Here is a 14,789-nt window from a genome sequence, read left to right as displayed (position 1 = left end):
TTGGGACACCAATCCCGGCTTCCAGGGATTAGCGAATGGACGAGATGGCGGCATTATGAAGCGGGCAGATGCCTCGTTACTTTTGGCGCACGCGGTGAACAAACTTTGTGCGCCCAGGTAATTCGCAGGGTCCTTTATGGCACGGAGATGATCGCGTAGGTTCTTCTAGAGCTGGGGCCAGTATCTTACGTCTCCTCCAAGGAACACTCGGACCATTCCCGATTCGTATGCGACACATAATCTCCATATTCCGGAAAGTAATCTTGCGTATGGTCGTTTGTGACTGCGTCCAGAGGCTGTGAGCGCATCAGTATAGTTGACACTTCATTTCAAATGCTAATCTGTCGGAAACTATATTATTCACGTTTGCACGCACGTAGGACAAAATATTGCATCATTACTCCGCACTAGAAGAGAAGAGAGAGGGAAGAAACTGCTGCAGATGACGGCAGCGCTAGCGAAAGCAATCAACTGCTCCAGCTATAGCGGACCAGTCTGGTAATACACGAAGCGAGACGAGCCGCTAATATGAGGCACCTGCTCTTTCTTAAATGTTGAAGCACATTGAGAGCGTGGGAGCGGCTCGGTCGCTAAACTCGGAGTGCTGAATTACTGCACACGCTCTCTAAAGCCTATAATAATAAACGCGATGTATAAGCATCTTGCTTCGTTTCTTTCATTTCTGTTTGTTTTCCTTCTCAGAAAAGAAAGTGGATGAGCGCAGCAATGCCCCGAAAACTGAGTGGTTTCGGCCCCTATACGCGCCCGATCTATAGCTCATTAAAAAAATCCACAGCGCAAGAGGTAACGACGCCCCGGCTTTATACGGTACGTGACTAAGCCTTGGTTTCAGCGCGCGTCGCAACAAGCGCCATGCCCTACACGGCGCAGCGAGCACTCCATTCCATATACGTACCGCTCTTGACTGCGAACACGGGCGAACACTCACAATACCCCTCGTGCAATAATTGAAAAATTGAAGAGAGAGAGAAAAAAATCATAACGAGTGTGTGTGTGTGTGTGTGTGTGTGTGTGTGAGAGAGAGAGAGAGAGAGAGAGAGAGAGAGAGAGAGAGAGAGAGAGAGAGAGAAGTTGGCTCCGATGGTATAACGAGCCGCCATTTTCCCCTCTTTATTTCTTCGCTCCTCGCGTTTGCTTTCTTGGCAGCCAGCTCGCACGGTGAAGCGTTAGCTATTTCGCAAGCAAGCGCCACTGCAGAGCTTGTTGTACCACGGCCTATCATCGCGGCTACGGCGACGACACGGGACGCGGAAAAAGAACGTGCTCGGGCATTGTTCTGGCGGCAACTCCTGACACACGTCTTACTCGGTTCGTGTTCTAGTGCCCACGGCCGAGTCAGGGTCGACGTGCTCTCCGAGTCGGGGTCGCTTCGAGAGGGTGCTCGGTGCGAGACCCCTCGCGGTGGTGTTCTGCGTGGCACAGAGGGAAGCGGGCGAAACGTTAGCCCCGGATTGTCATGGGAAGCAGTTGCCTCCTTGAGGAAGCGGAGCGAACGGCTGGGCAGAGGGGCGAAGACACGAAGGAGGGCCCAAGACCCGCTCGGTGCCCTTCTGTGAAGTGGGCTCCTCGTGTCATCAACGTCGCCACTTGGATACGGCTGAAATGCCGCCAGCATCAATATACAACTCCTCTATATAGGCGGGGGCGCCGTGGCTTGTTAGAGCAACTTTGCTCTAGTTCGTGCTCTCGCTTTCTTGATGCTCGAAGCAGTGGGCACACATTCTGACACTCAGCTTTTATTTTATTTTTATTATTTCGTTGTTTTGAGATACTAGAAAGAAAGAAACGACAATCTTCACAAACTGTCAATCCGCCTGTGGAGGTCGGCTGCCAGATTTCTCATTTGCGCAGCGCTTCGCTGTGTGCATAAGGATACACAACCACCCCTTATTCATTGGCCTTCGCCGCAGTGCCTCGATTACAGGGAGAGGGCAGATATTCACTTATATTGTTGCTTAGCCACTTGTGTGTGTTTGTGTGTGTGTGTGTTTGTGTGTGTGTGTGTGTGTGTGTGTGTGTGTGTGTGTGTGCGTGTGCGTGTGCGTGTGTGTTTTAAGGTGCTTTTGCGCTTCGCTCACGCTCAGCGCCGGTCTCTGTAAGGCAGGAGGAAAAAACGTACGTGAGAGTATTTTATCTTAAGCAAATGATGACATCCTAGCTAGTCGATGCATTATATTATTATTTGTTTTGCACACATATACACATATACACAGGTAACAGGAAAGGGAAAGCGAGGAGCAGGCTGGCAACTGCCACCGGAAGGGGCACAACGCCTGCCTACTCTTCTGAAGGGAGGCGACAGCAACACAGAAATGGAAGATAGGAAGGAGGGGAGGAAAAAGGAAAAAGGAAAGGAGAGCAACAGGACAAATCAAAAGACCAAAGTAGAACACTGCAATAGGACAAATCTAAAGACTAAAGTAGAACTCTGCAGCCGGAATTAAAATGACGCCGCGTCGAACAGCCTCCACAATTATAAACCACGTCCATGGCTAGTTCGCTATGCGGCTGATTGTGTTCTCCACGATGAGACGCCAAGTGAAGCTGCACGTAATCACCGTATCACGTAATCACCTGCACGTAATCACCAGTTCACAATATACACTACAAGGTGTTTGAACCCGCCACCTCCCATCTTCGAAGGGAGAAGCGTTAGGGTACAGTACTGATCACACACAGTAGGGCCGGTCACTAAAGATCACGCTACAACTGAATGTCGAATGTTCATGCTACAAACGTGAACCTAAGTTAGTTAGGTCTATAAAGGTTAGTAGGGCGCGATGGGCCTGATCACGTTTAGATGCACAGCCACTGGGGTATAAACATTCCTCAAGTGTCGCACACCGCAGGCCAAGGAGATGATAGTTTCTCACTAGTGACATGCGCTGCGCACTGAAAGCGGGACACTCAAGTATAAGGTGCTGAAGTGTCTCGTAACAGCCACAAGACGTACACAATGGACTTTCCGGACTTATATCAAAGGACTTATATCAATGGACTTATATCAAAGGAACGACGTGAGCATTCACGGAGTACATTTTTGTGCATTTTTGTACATTTGAGAGAAATTTCTGCGGTCTGCATTAGGCTGGAGGCGCTTTCTTTGGGAAACTCGGCTGAACGCGTTCATCTCTCTCTCTCTCTCTCGTTCTCTCGGTGGTCTCATTGGGATGACTATCCCTCTTCCTAGCGTTGCCAATTGACCGCGATAATTCTTCTTTCATACTAATCAGCGACGGCGACCGAGCGTCACGGGAGCTTGTGCGTGCGCGCACGCGACGTATACAGAGCGCGTCGACGGCCAAAACGTGCCCGGCTTCCGCCCGCGCGAGCCAGTGAGCGGCAAAAGAGTCGCTATTCCGCCGCCGCCGCCGCTGTCGCGAGCTGCGCGCGCAGCACGCCTGCCCTGTCGGCGACCTCGTCCATCACCGCGCGGCGGCCGATCCGTCACGACACAATGCCCGTTCCATCCTAATGAGCCCGAACACGCCGGGCGGTGAATCGCAAATACGAGGGCCCTGTCCTCGGCGCTGACCCGCCGATAGACATCGGGGAAAACGAGGGGGGCGGGGCCATCTAGCGACGCGAGACCGCGGCACGGCCCGCGGTCTTCCTGCCCGCGCAACCCGTATCGTGCACCTCACTACTCGAGCAGCTTTACGCTGGAGGCGCTCTCGATTATAGAGAGAAAAAAAAAAAATTGCACTTGCGGCAAGACAGATATGTGAACAGTTTTCTTTTTCTTTCTTTTCTTCCTTCTTTCTTTTTTTTTCATTTTTGCAAGACGCGATTTTGAGGGAGCAGTATATGCGGTATAACTTTAGCACATGTGACGCGAGGTTACTTTAGCTGCATTCGTGGTGGTTAGGTAAATGGTCAATGCTATACGTGCATTCTTTACGTTCGGTTCTTCTTTGTCTTCTTTTGAAGTATTTGCTGGTAGGCAGGGATAGTAAAAATAATAATAATAATAATGAAAAAGGACATCAAGTAAACGCATGCAGCTCTGCAGATATACTGCCAATTCCGACGTTTGTTGGGCAATTTTTTTTTTCAGCCGCTAAGGTAACTGCGTTCTTTGGACACCTCGTGCACGCCACTCCCGTGTAGATTTCTCGTCTCAGGAATTTTCTATTTGAGCCTGTTTACTTAAGCTAATAATAATAATAATAATAATAATAATAATAATAATAATAATAATAATAATAATAATAATACCAATAAACAGGTCTTACGATTTTCAGTTCACTATTCTCACTCGCGAGAATCAGCAAATTAATCGGAGATCTAAAAATGCGCTCGATCGGCTTTTCTTCAAGTGAGATCGTTAAAAGTTTCGCGCGTAAGTTTTAGGTTCTTTTACCGGAATGAATGACAAATATCATAGTTATTTCTTAACGTGATCAAAAATGTTCTGCCACGTTAGAAAAAAAATAACGGAGCTCGAGTTTCATTTATTTGGTTTGCGGATTTTCATGAATGTTGGATGTCAGTCAGCTCTTCAGGCGATGTATTTCTTGCCTCTCTGTCTGTGCACGTGTCTTGTGTTACCTATCTAGTGAACCATTGATCGGCTTTACTGCTTTGTTAAAATTATCATTCCATTTCAGGAAGTTGCTCTTCATTATATTCTTCTTTCCTATAGTCGAGTCATTCAATATGACTTTTTGCTTAAGTGATCTTTAATTTCATAGTGCTTACCTGTTGAAGCTAATGCAATGCATGGTGACGTTTCGAAGCCACACCAGGACATTGTGTTTATGTATAAGATGGTCTTGTCACGTGCGTATAGTAGATTTCCGTCTATTTTTGTCTATCAGGGTAGATAGTTGGGATTCGCTGGTATGACATTCAAGGGCTGCTTGTCGTTCACCCCTGCCTCCTTGTCTTGCATCCATCTTCGTCTGTGGCGCTCTCTTGTTTGGTAATAACAGTGAGCGAACCCGTTACAAAGGGACCGTTATCCAGTGGGTGCTCCTTTTACCGCGCATTCACGGTGACAAAGAAATACGCGGCAGCTCTCACCACAAGGTTGTTCTAGTTGAATCACAAATGCCGAGTACGGCTGCGGTGGCCGAGAGAGTGTAGAGGGGAAGAGTGGGGCTAGCAGCTCCAAAAGAACGAAGCACAGGCGTAGCTACGGGGCCCACGGGGACAGGCATTCAGTACGTGGACGCTGAGTAGCGGCACTCGCTCGAATCCAAACGCTCAACAGCCAATTTTGCGTATACAGCAAAACCCATAAAGCGCCGTTTTCTGTGCACCACTACGCAGACAGTCTATTGATCTGGCCGCCTATGCACCCTCGGTGGACATGAGCACGTGAGATCGTGCGTGCGTGCGTGTGTGTGTGTGTGTGCGCGCGCGGGCGCGAGCGTGTGCGCGTGGATTCATTGCGGTGCCGTCGCCCCTTCTTTTTTTTTGTTTCCCTCTTGTTTTGCTTTTGTTCCCCCCTCTCCGCCACCAGACCTCCTTTGCGTTCTCTGCCGCCGAGTTACATCTGTCGTGGTGATTCATATCTCCGCCGGGCCGCGTTATTGCCGCACTTTCCCAGCGGGCCTCCCGTGTAGACGCATGCGGCGGCGCCGGTTCGCGGGGCCTGCAGGGTTCATTTCCAGTGCGAGGAACCGTACCCGTGTGTGCGTGCGTGTACTGCGGAGGAATACTGTACGGGCCTCGGCGGCGGTCCCCGTGCCGAGTGGCTGTACTGCAGCGTAGCGCACATAAGGTCGCGCATGGCATTGGGAGCAGGGGAGGGGGAGAGGGGGGGGGGGTAGTGGTTGCTTCGGTGTGGTCAGCTTCTGCGTGGGCGGGCTCATAAAGGCAGGAGAATAAAAAAAAATTCGCAGTTTAGCGAAGGACCAAACAGCCTTGCAATAAAAGCAGATGCGTGCCGCGTGTAAAGACCAGTCTCCCCGTGGGAGAGAGACAGAAGGATCATTGTTGAAAACTTAGACGTAGAAAACACATCGGCAAGAGGGGCGAAACGCACATGCACCGACGAAATACAGACAAAAAGAAGGAGGTAATAAAGGCACGTAGTAGCGGTATGTGAGATTCTGCGAGCACTTCTGGCAAACTTTGTTTTTAGAGCAAAGCTGTATATGGCTGGCCGATTGGTCCATTCCGTCAGTCTGTCGGTCGCCTGAACGCGGAAAACTCCTCCGGCACAACCCCATGCTCATGCGCAAAAGAAGAAAAGAGAGAAAGAGAGGCGCGCGATTAGCCAACAGCACTTAGATAGCACAAAGCCTGCTTACTTCGATCCATGACGTCACGCTGCCTGGCCCGAAATTTCCATTCACAAGGCTGGCGTGATGAAAGCGGTGAGGACAAGATCACTGTTGCCTACTCAGGAGGAGCATTGCCATTAGATTCTATGGCAGCCGGGCCAGGTAACATGACGTCCTCGATCGGAATGAAAAGGCCTTGTGCACGCTATCTAGGTGGTGTTGGATTAGCTGCGCCAGTAGTGACGTCGTTGCTCTCCGTCGCAGCCGAGCATGCGCGCAGCAATTTCTCTTCGGCTCTGAAATGGGTAGGCTACGCATCATACGTACTCCTGAGGAGCAGGCAGCTTTCCATCAGCAACGCCGCGAGCAGAACCGGGAACGAGCTAGTCTACGCCATGCCGATGCTGCATCCCCGGCGCAAGAACAGGCTCTTGCAGCCTAGCGCAAGCAGCAACTGCGTACCGATGATCCGGCCGCTTACCAAGCCATCGTTTAATGAACCGCCGGGATTAATCGAGTGATAAAACATCAGGGCCGCACGTTTCAGCTTCGCTGGTTAACCATCTGTACAGAGTGCTTGGGCGGCGATATTTTTTTTAAATGCTTTTTGTGCTTCCTATCTTTGAGTTAGGCAAGGCTCCGCACTAAGGTTTTCAAAGGCAGTTCGCGTTCCATCTCGAAAAATACCTATCGGCACAAGCGTAGGATAGGGTTTCAATTTCTTTTTTTATGATGCACCAAACGTCTCATTATTTGATGGCGAATGAAGCGAAAAGCAAGTGTCAGAAGTTTCACACTTTGATTTTAGCTCAAAACAACGAGAAGCGATTGTCAGAAGGTTTGAAACGGTGACCGGCCAACCAAAGAAATGACCAGGATGTAAACAATAAGCACCTAAATAGTTTTGTTTTAATGGCGTATTGAACACCTGCTGTGTAATTTAAGTAGATCAATGTTACTCAGTGTGTTCTGACATTTACTTCAAGAAGAAAGCACTGAGAAGGGAATTTTGAAGGTACTCATCATTCTCCGGTGATTTCACTGTAAGCAACAATATTATGCTTTTAGACGAGCGATTGAGGAAAGCGGAAAGGCAAACAGTTTGTAACAGACTTTTGTTTACTTCGGGAAAAAAAATTGCAGTTTCGCCCGAGAAGCAAAGCATCGATTGCGATAGCAAATTATTGGACAGCTATACGAAATACTGATAGTAGTTTTATCGGCCGCATAAGCTTGTAAAATATAGGCACACTAATTAAATCAACAAGCGTGGCGTCACGCGCGCACAAGCAAACATGAACACATCTCACTCGATGACTGCGGTAACTCGCTGTCAAAACGCTGGCGTGTGGAAACGCGGGCGCAGCAGCGAGTGAAGTGACATTCGTGCTGTGTATCGCTTCAACGAAGAGTGAGTGTCGAGAGCACACAGCACGTTCAAAGCTACGAGTCGCCGAAGCACCTATAGACTGAAACATGCGCAGTTGCAGCCGGAGTAGAACGCCGCCCCCTCTCTCTCCCCTCGCGCCGGTGCCTCGAGCGCGACGAAAGGCGGCACGCTTCCTCCTCCCCGCTTTCGTCTCTTTCGCGCGGGCGAGATTGGGGGGCGACTGTCGGCTCTCCTCGCAAGGCTTCGCTCGCACATACAGCATAGCGCGCGCGGCGACGTGTTATCGTCCTTGGACGTTATACGGAACATCACCGCGACGGCGACGCCCACGCCGACGCTAACGGCGGAAAGGCACTTGGAGTGTCCACATAGTTACTATCGCAATAATAAAACCTCAAGGAAATACAAAACGAATGACATCAGAGAGGGATGCGCACTGGCATATATCACGCGCATCTTCATCGCGCATTCAAATTTTGAAGAAAGGATATCGTGCGCACCGCAAGGTTCGCAGCACCAAGCGACTCATTCGCTTGCACAGTTCTAAGTAGTTTACGCGCAGGAAAGATGAGCGTCATGCAACTGAGACTCGCAAATAGGGCACTTATAGTAGAAATCACCCTGTGAGACTTGCATTGAACGGTGAATCAAAGAATGAAACTTTCCAGCCCCGTCAGGTCTCCTAGCAACAGCTGTTGCCATGCTACACGCACGCGCCCACACTAACGCACGCAATAAAATATCGCTAGTTTGGAGCCAGCCTCCGTCTTGATTGCTTCCAGCAACGTGGAGATTGGAGCCGAATCGGGTTTCGAAATAACGCGGATAGTGCGAAGCGGGGAAAGAAAACTTTACGGCCGTCGCAACAGCGCCAGGCAGCGACCGCAGCCGCGTGACTTTTATCCGCCGACGCGCAAGGCGACCGCTTCTGCCGCGACTTCGGCGAGGCGCAGTCTCTGGGAGCCGCATTTATAGCAGCTTCGCGGCGGCGCTCGGCCTAAGTCAAATAACTGGCGATCTTCGCAGGCGCACTCCTCTCGGGCCTAGAGAGGTGCGCGTGCCCGCACTTCTCCGTGGCCGTGCAGGCCGAACCTAATGAATTCCATCTTGGGTCGCGCGGCGTGGTTTAATTAAAACCCGATTGTCTGTAGCCGAGGCAAGCTCGCCGGCGCCGAACGCTGGCCGCCAGATATGGCCCAGTCGAGCGGCCGCCGCCGTTCTAATGGGGTTTCCCCGGAAACACGAAATCCGGGAACAAGGGGCCGCTTTCCCGCATCGCGCACGAGAAAGACGCGCTTAGCAAAAGGGGAGCGAGCGGGTGGCAAGGCGCGCATTCCGCTGCGCTGTGCTGTGTGCCGGAGGAAGGAAGTGAGCCAGGTGCAACGTCTGCGAAACGCCTGGACAGACGCGATAGCGTTCCCTCGCAGGCTCTGGGCGCGCACCTAATGATGGAGTGCGAAGCATACGCGCGCACGCTCTGAGCGCCGATGCCATATTCCATAGGGGCTCCCGCAACTCGCCGTGGTTACTGGGGGAAACAGAAAACTTCCTTTGCGCCCCTCCTCCATCGCTTTATTTTTCTTTACGCCTTTGCAGGAAGCAGTGAGACGACAAGGAAAGGCTCATCCGCGGAGTAATCTAAGACACCATGCTGGAAAACTCGCCGCTGCAGAGCAGTTAATCCTCGCTCTCTTAGGAGCCTTCTCGCCGAGCGCTAAGGAAACCTGGCTGAATTTTGTGCGCGAGTAAGCAGTATCCAAAACTTTCACCACCTCGCTCTGGCGCACCTGCGGTAGCTATACCGTTTACCTCTGCGGTGAAGCACCTTATTAGTTTATTTCGTTCGCGTATCCACCATGGCCACAGGCTCGCAGATGCAGGAAAACCAGCTCAGTCTCCGAGATTAGAAAAAGAAAGAACTAATAAAGTTTTTCCACTCCAACTAATATTGCGGACCCAATAAAAGGAGTGGGCACGCAAAATTCAGTGTCGGCAAGTCGGTGTCAGTGCACGCCTTGCCTCCTTTCGCGAATGTGCCGTGAGTTGTGTGCGTGCGTGTGTGCACTTCCGACATCATTTGTGTTGTATCTGCATCGCGTGTGTACTTCTCCATGCAGGCTTCTTCGGGAACTGAACGGCGGCGCCTGGTGTCCGGCGCCGCAGATCTCTCCGCAGACGCACGAGTACCTGGAGGTGAACCTCCGGTCGGTGCACGTGCTCACCTCGCTGGCCACGCAGGGCCGCTTCGGCAACGGCCAGGGCCGCGAGTTCGCCGAGGAGTTCATGGTGGAGTACTGGAGGCCCGGGCTGCACAAGTGGCTGCGCTACCGAAACAGGACACACCACGAGGTGCGTTCGCATTAAGACACGCTCCCTCCCCTGTGAAAGCACTCACTCTGAGGCGCCCGTTGTTTCATATATAGAGGTAATGCTTTCCCTATACTGTCGGTGGTGGCTGGTGGAGCGCTGCGTGCGCGCAGTTCTCGCCAAAAGTTGTGCACGTGACTGTTGGGGCCACCACATAGCTGGGGCTTCTCATACAGCTGTGACAAATGGTTATAACCGAGTTCCTGCGGCTCTCCCGTCACCGCTTCACGGCCCTTCGAGAGGGTGTGGTCGACACCGGTGCTCGCCTTTTGAAGTATGCTTTTGCTATTCTAGATTTAATAGCAGCGCTGATATATAGGCAGCCCGAAATCAGCTCCCTGCATTCGTGAGGCGGCTGATACGCCCTGTGTCGATCCGCTCATATCGCCGGAGAGGCAAAGACGGATATTAGCCTGTCTGCCTGTTCAGTCCGCTGCTGCTAATGTAGGGGCGGGCGCCAGTCGACATTTCTTCAATCGCAACATAAGTTTTGTCTTTGTTTTATTTCGCATGAATTTACACGTGACATAATGAGGGAGCGAATTCAAATAAAAAAAAGTTCACGCAGAAACTCCCTAGCGGGATATCTCAGATAGGGCGTAAACATTCTTTCCAGTCGCTCACACACACACACACACACACACACACACACACACACACACACACACACACACACACACACACACACACACACACACACACATATATATATATATATATATATATATATATATATATATATATATATTGTTATGCAAGTATTGTCCGACGCTTCGAGAAGACCAACTCATGAACTAGAATTGTGGTACCTGCCACACGCAACTTTTAAGGATTTTTGAAAGCGTTCGCTGAACCACCATATATATCATTGGTGCTATGATCACCAATCACTGGTGCTATGATTTACCTACGATTTACCTAAGACTCCATCTATCAACCTAGGATTTAGTGTGGAACAAGAAGAAGCAATTGTACTTGCTTGTGCAACACAGGTGGCCTGCAGTACAGCACAGTACGTCATGCAGATTCCCATACAGCCAGGAAACAATGCAGTGTTCTCGCGTCATTGTCAAAATTCTGAACATAGAAGCACAGACGTAAGGCTGTGCCCGTGACGACGCGACACGGCAGCGTGCGGATGCACTGCATCCTTTTGAAAAAAAGGAAGGAAATTCTACCAGAAGACATCTTGCACACATACTGAATCGAAACGGACTTACACTCGTGGTTCGCGTAACTCCTGCAAAGGTATCTGTCTTCACTATCAGGAAGAATTGCTCGGCCATAAAAGCGTTTGGGAGGCATTTCACTTTTCCGAAGAAAATAAACCATGTACACTTTGTTACATTTGCATTGCATTACATTTACATTACATAGCAACGTTCAGTCACCATGCGCAAACTATTCCGAGATGGCAATGTATTTTTGAATCTACCGAATCAGGAGGATGTGGAGCTTAGCGTAAGAATTCTTTATGCGCTTTGTCTTATGGAGAAATACATTTAGAAATGGCAAAAATTACCTATATCACTGTTCGAGGGCGCGCGCAGCCTCTGCCACGTTTGTTTTGGTAGACGATGTGAAGGATGAGCTCAGATGGCAGCACAAGGTGGCGTGTTTTTTAGGCGAATGTTGCGGAAATGCAACAGTGTGTACAGGCAGCTCCAAACCGTGTTAGTTTCTGTTTTTAACGCTGTTTCATTGTAATGTTGCATAAGTGCAACAAGGTGCTGTAAAGGGATAATCATAAATCTCAGTACTCATGCGTAGTCATAACGCAGTTCATACATAGCCTATAGGAACACATGTATTCCTACACTCTCAAAGCAGTTGCACCCTTTGGGGTGTATATTTGCCACACAACGATAATCGTCATCTGTCTTGCCCGTATTTTCTTTCTTTAACGGTGTTAGCCCGGTACTTCCAAGTCACGAACGGCATGCACGTTATCAGCACGACAGAGCATTCTCGACAGGAAAGTAACTAGCGCAGCGTTTTCAAGAAAGGAAACGCAAGCAAAACAGATGACGATTATTGTTGTGTGGCAACATACGACCCAAAGGGCGTACATTTGTTCAAGAGTGTATGGAGCACATCGTGTCATGCGTTACAAACAGACGTACGGACAGAGTTCCTAGGAAAGTAGCCATAGAATGCATTAAAAACATATTCACTCGTATTATACAAACACGGTAAGAGGGGCTTATGAAATGTGACCCCCATCAGTCATCGCTCGCGGAAGTTAGGTCATTTTGTATTTTCCGGAGGAACATTTACTCGTCACTCTTTGCGCGATTCAGCGTGCAGGTTGCTGTCTCTTGCTGTCCTTTAGCCAACGATACTAAACCAAGCACAAGTGCTAGTAACATACACGTCTCTGTGCCTGAGAAAAATGAAGCAAAAAAATTGAAGGCCATTATTTATGCGTCACTGGCAAAGTTTCGGTTATACTCTGAACTTGTAACGCGAAAGAGAATAGCACTCCCATACTGTGCCGTGGATCAGAGGTCCCGTGATGGATGTGTGAAATTATTTATTTTTCGTTTTTTGTATACGCTTCAAACGGGGAGGCACTTTCTAGGTTGTGTTTGATATTATGCAGTTCTTGCTTTTAGCTCCTTCTGTAGCGTTACTGCTAAGTTGACCACCATAAAGGGTAGACAAAAATTGGACGTGGATACCACCCGTTTTCAATTACGGCGTTTTCCTTTCTTTTTCTTAATAGTTTGATTCTCGCATGACATGCTTTTACCTGCTAATGATGCTGATTATCCCCTTTAGAACAAGGACTTTAACATACCGCGTAAGTGTCGCGTAAAGTACCGCGTAAGGATTATTAAACTGAGGTACACAGGGCTCTTGTTGGTGGTGGCGCCATTCTATGCCGATAAACGCGTGCTTATCTTTATCTGCACCTCTTAGCTCTCTCTTCACCGATAGTAAACCTTTGATAAAAACCCATCTGCACCTACGCTCGTTCGCAGCTTGGCAATAAGAAGAAAATAAAAGCGAGATTCCGAGAGCTCACTGAAGTAGCTTCCTTCAGCTCACAAAGATTTGCCGAGGCTGCAGATTTGCTTGTGCGAGTCATACCAACGGCAAAGCGCATTTCCTTCTCTTGTTTCTTCTTCTTTTTCTTGTCCATGGAAAAGGCCGCATTCTTTAGCGCCAAGGCGCGTTTCAGTCGCCCACCGGACGACTGTACAATGCGAGAGTTCCTCGCGTTCTTGTCGGAGTGACTGTGCGCGGAATGCTCAGAACGCAAGGAAAGGCCTTCGCTACGGCAAGTCCATGTGGCTGCGCGAACACGCAGTCTTCGTAATTGCCGCACAAAGTGACTACCTGCGCCATGCGGGTGCTGCAACTGCTATATGCAGTGGCTGTTTTCGCGCGACTCGCCTCCTCCCCCAACTCGGGCGTCCGTCCTGCGTCCCGAAAAGGGTCTTCAGCGCAGGCTCTCCGCGCGGATTCCTCCCAGGGTTAACGGCTCCCTCACACTTGCTTCTGGCTTCTTTCTCTCTTTCTTTTTTCGACAGCACAGCTCGCAAAGCGACGCCGTTTCTGTCAGCCTTGTGTAGACTAGCGGTGTTCGAGTAGTTTGGCCCTTGGCAAACTCGTAGCGCTGTACGGCATAGCTTGAGCTCTCATACTTGCCAGATGGCATAGCAGACACACATAAACATGCATATATGTCCGTGCGCGCGCGCCAACGCCCAGCGCCTGCTCTGCCGCAAATGTCTTCTGTTTTATTGTTATTTGATGCGTGTCTGCGCTAAAAGACAACAATCATGCTTTTCGTTCATTCCCGACAAGCTTCTGGCAACTTGCACAGTGTCCGGGACGTAGCACAACTGGTACAGCGCACTAATTTTCGGTTGATTCGGATACAGCTGATTTGACCTTCCGCTTGACTCGATATCAAATGAAATCTAAAGGCCGGATTGTGTTCCCTTGGACTGGTTAATACCTGACGTAATGTGAAAAAACAGCTCCAAGGCGGGACACAGAGGACAAGAACCAGACGCAATTCATCACTTCGTTGTGTCCGTTTGCTGCCCTCTTTCAGCACTGGTCCTTTGTGCTGTTTTTTTTTTTTCAAGAAGAAATCTGAAGACCTTAGGGACACGTTTTTTTCTTACTTGCCATCTTTATTTTTACACTGTCGTCAGTATTGCTGTTGCAGTGGCAGCCACGTTGCATGTCACGTGATAAATGGCATGACGTCATCGCAGCTGAGTGTGTGTATAGTCGCAAACTGATCGATGTCACGTGTCGTTCGCTTCTCGCTGCTAGCAACGTTAACCCCGGTACAGCTGCGAATTGCCGTGACGGGCAGCCTCGAAATAGTTTAGCGCACTTGGTTTCTCAACATCTGGTCAAAATCCCAAAACTTTGGCGCACGTTTCACATTATAACATTTTTCCACGTCTGGTATATCTTCATCCCATTAGGCAATAGAGCCCGTGGGCACAGCACAGGATAAGCAACGAGAGTCAAGAGCCATTGTCGTGCGGTGGCACGCATGTCACGACAGGTTAGAGTCTGGTACAACGCTCGCCACTGTTCGGCGACTGTGAAGGAGAATGTAATAATAAAGAGGAGATTGAGAGAGAAAGAGAGAGAGAGAGAGATAATGTAAGACTCGTACAGACACCGGCCCTGACGGCGCGCCCGTCTCGCATGATGCGACGCCCCGGAGGGCTGCAGCACAGCGGGGGACTACGACCTGCGGTCCGCAGTGAGTGAGTTCGCGCGCGGTCCCACCGTCGCCGGCTTGC

The 14,789-nt window shown here is 49.9% G+C and overlaps 1 protein-coding gene across 3 annotated transcripts in view; it reads left to right on the top strand.

The window, feature by feature from the left end:
• The window catches only part of Ddr (discoidin domain-containing receptor 2), a 283,107-nt gene that overhangs the window by 232,611 nt on the left and 35,707 nt on the right, over positions 1-14,789 (top strand). For all 3 annotated transcript variants that reach the window (XM_065434481.2, XM_070522397.1, XM_065434482.1), the window contains exon 4: positions 9,762-9,993. In XM_065434481.2, the coding sequence (XP_065290553.1) occupies positions 9,762-9,993 (232 nt within the window). The remainder of the gene's footprint in view (positions 1-9,761; positions 9,994-14,789) is intronic.

Source organism: Dermacentor albipictus, chromosome 1, assembly GCF_038994185.2.
Source record: "Dermacentor albipictus isolate Rhodes 1998 colony chromosome 1, USDA_Dalb.pri_finalv2, whole genome shotgun sequence".
In the NCBI taxonomy this organism is placed as follows: domain Eukaryota; kingdom Metazoa; phylum Arthropoda; class Arachnida; order Ixodida; family Ixodidae; genus Dermacentor; species Dermacentor albipictus.
This window is presented reverse-complemented; position numbering and strand designations above follow the sequence as displayed.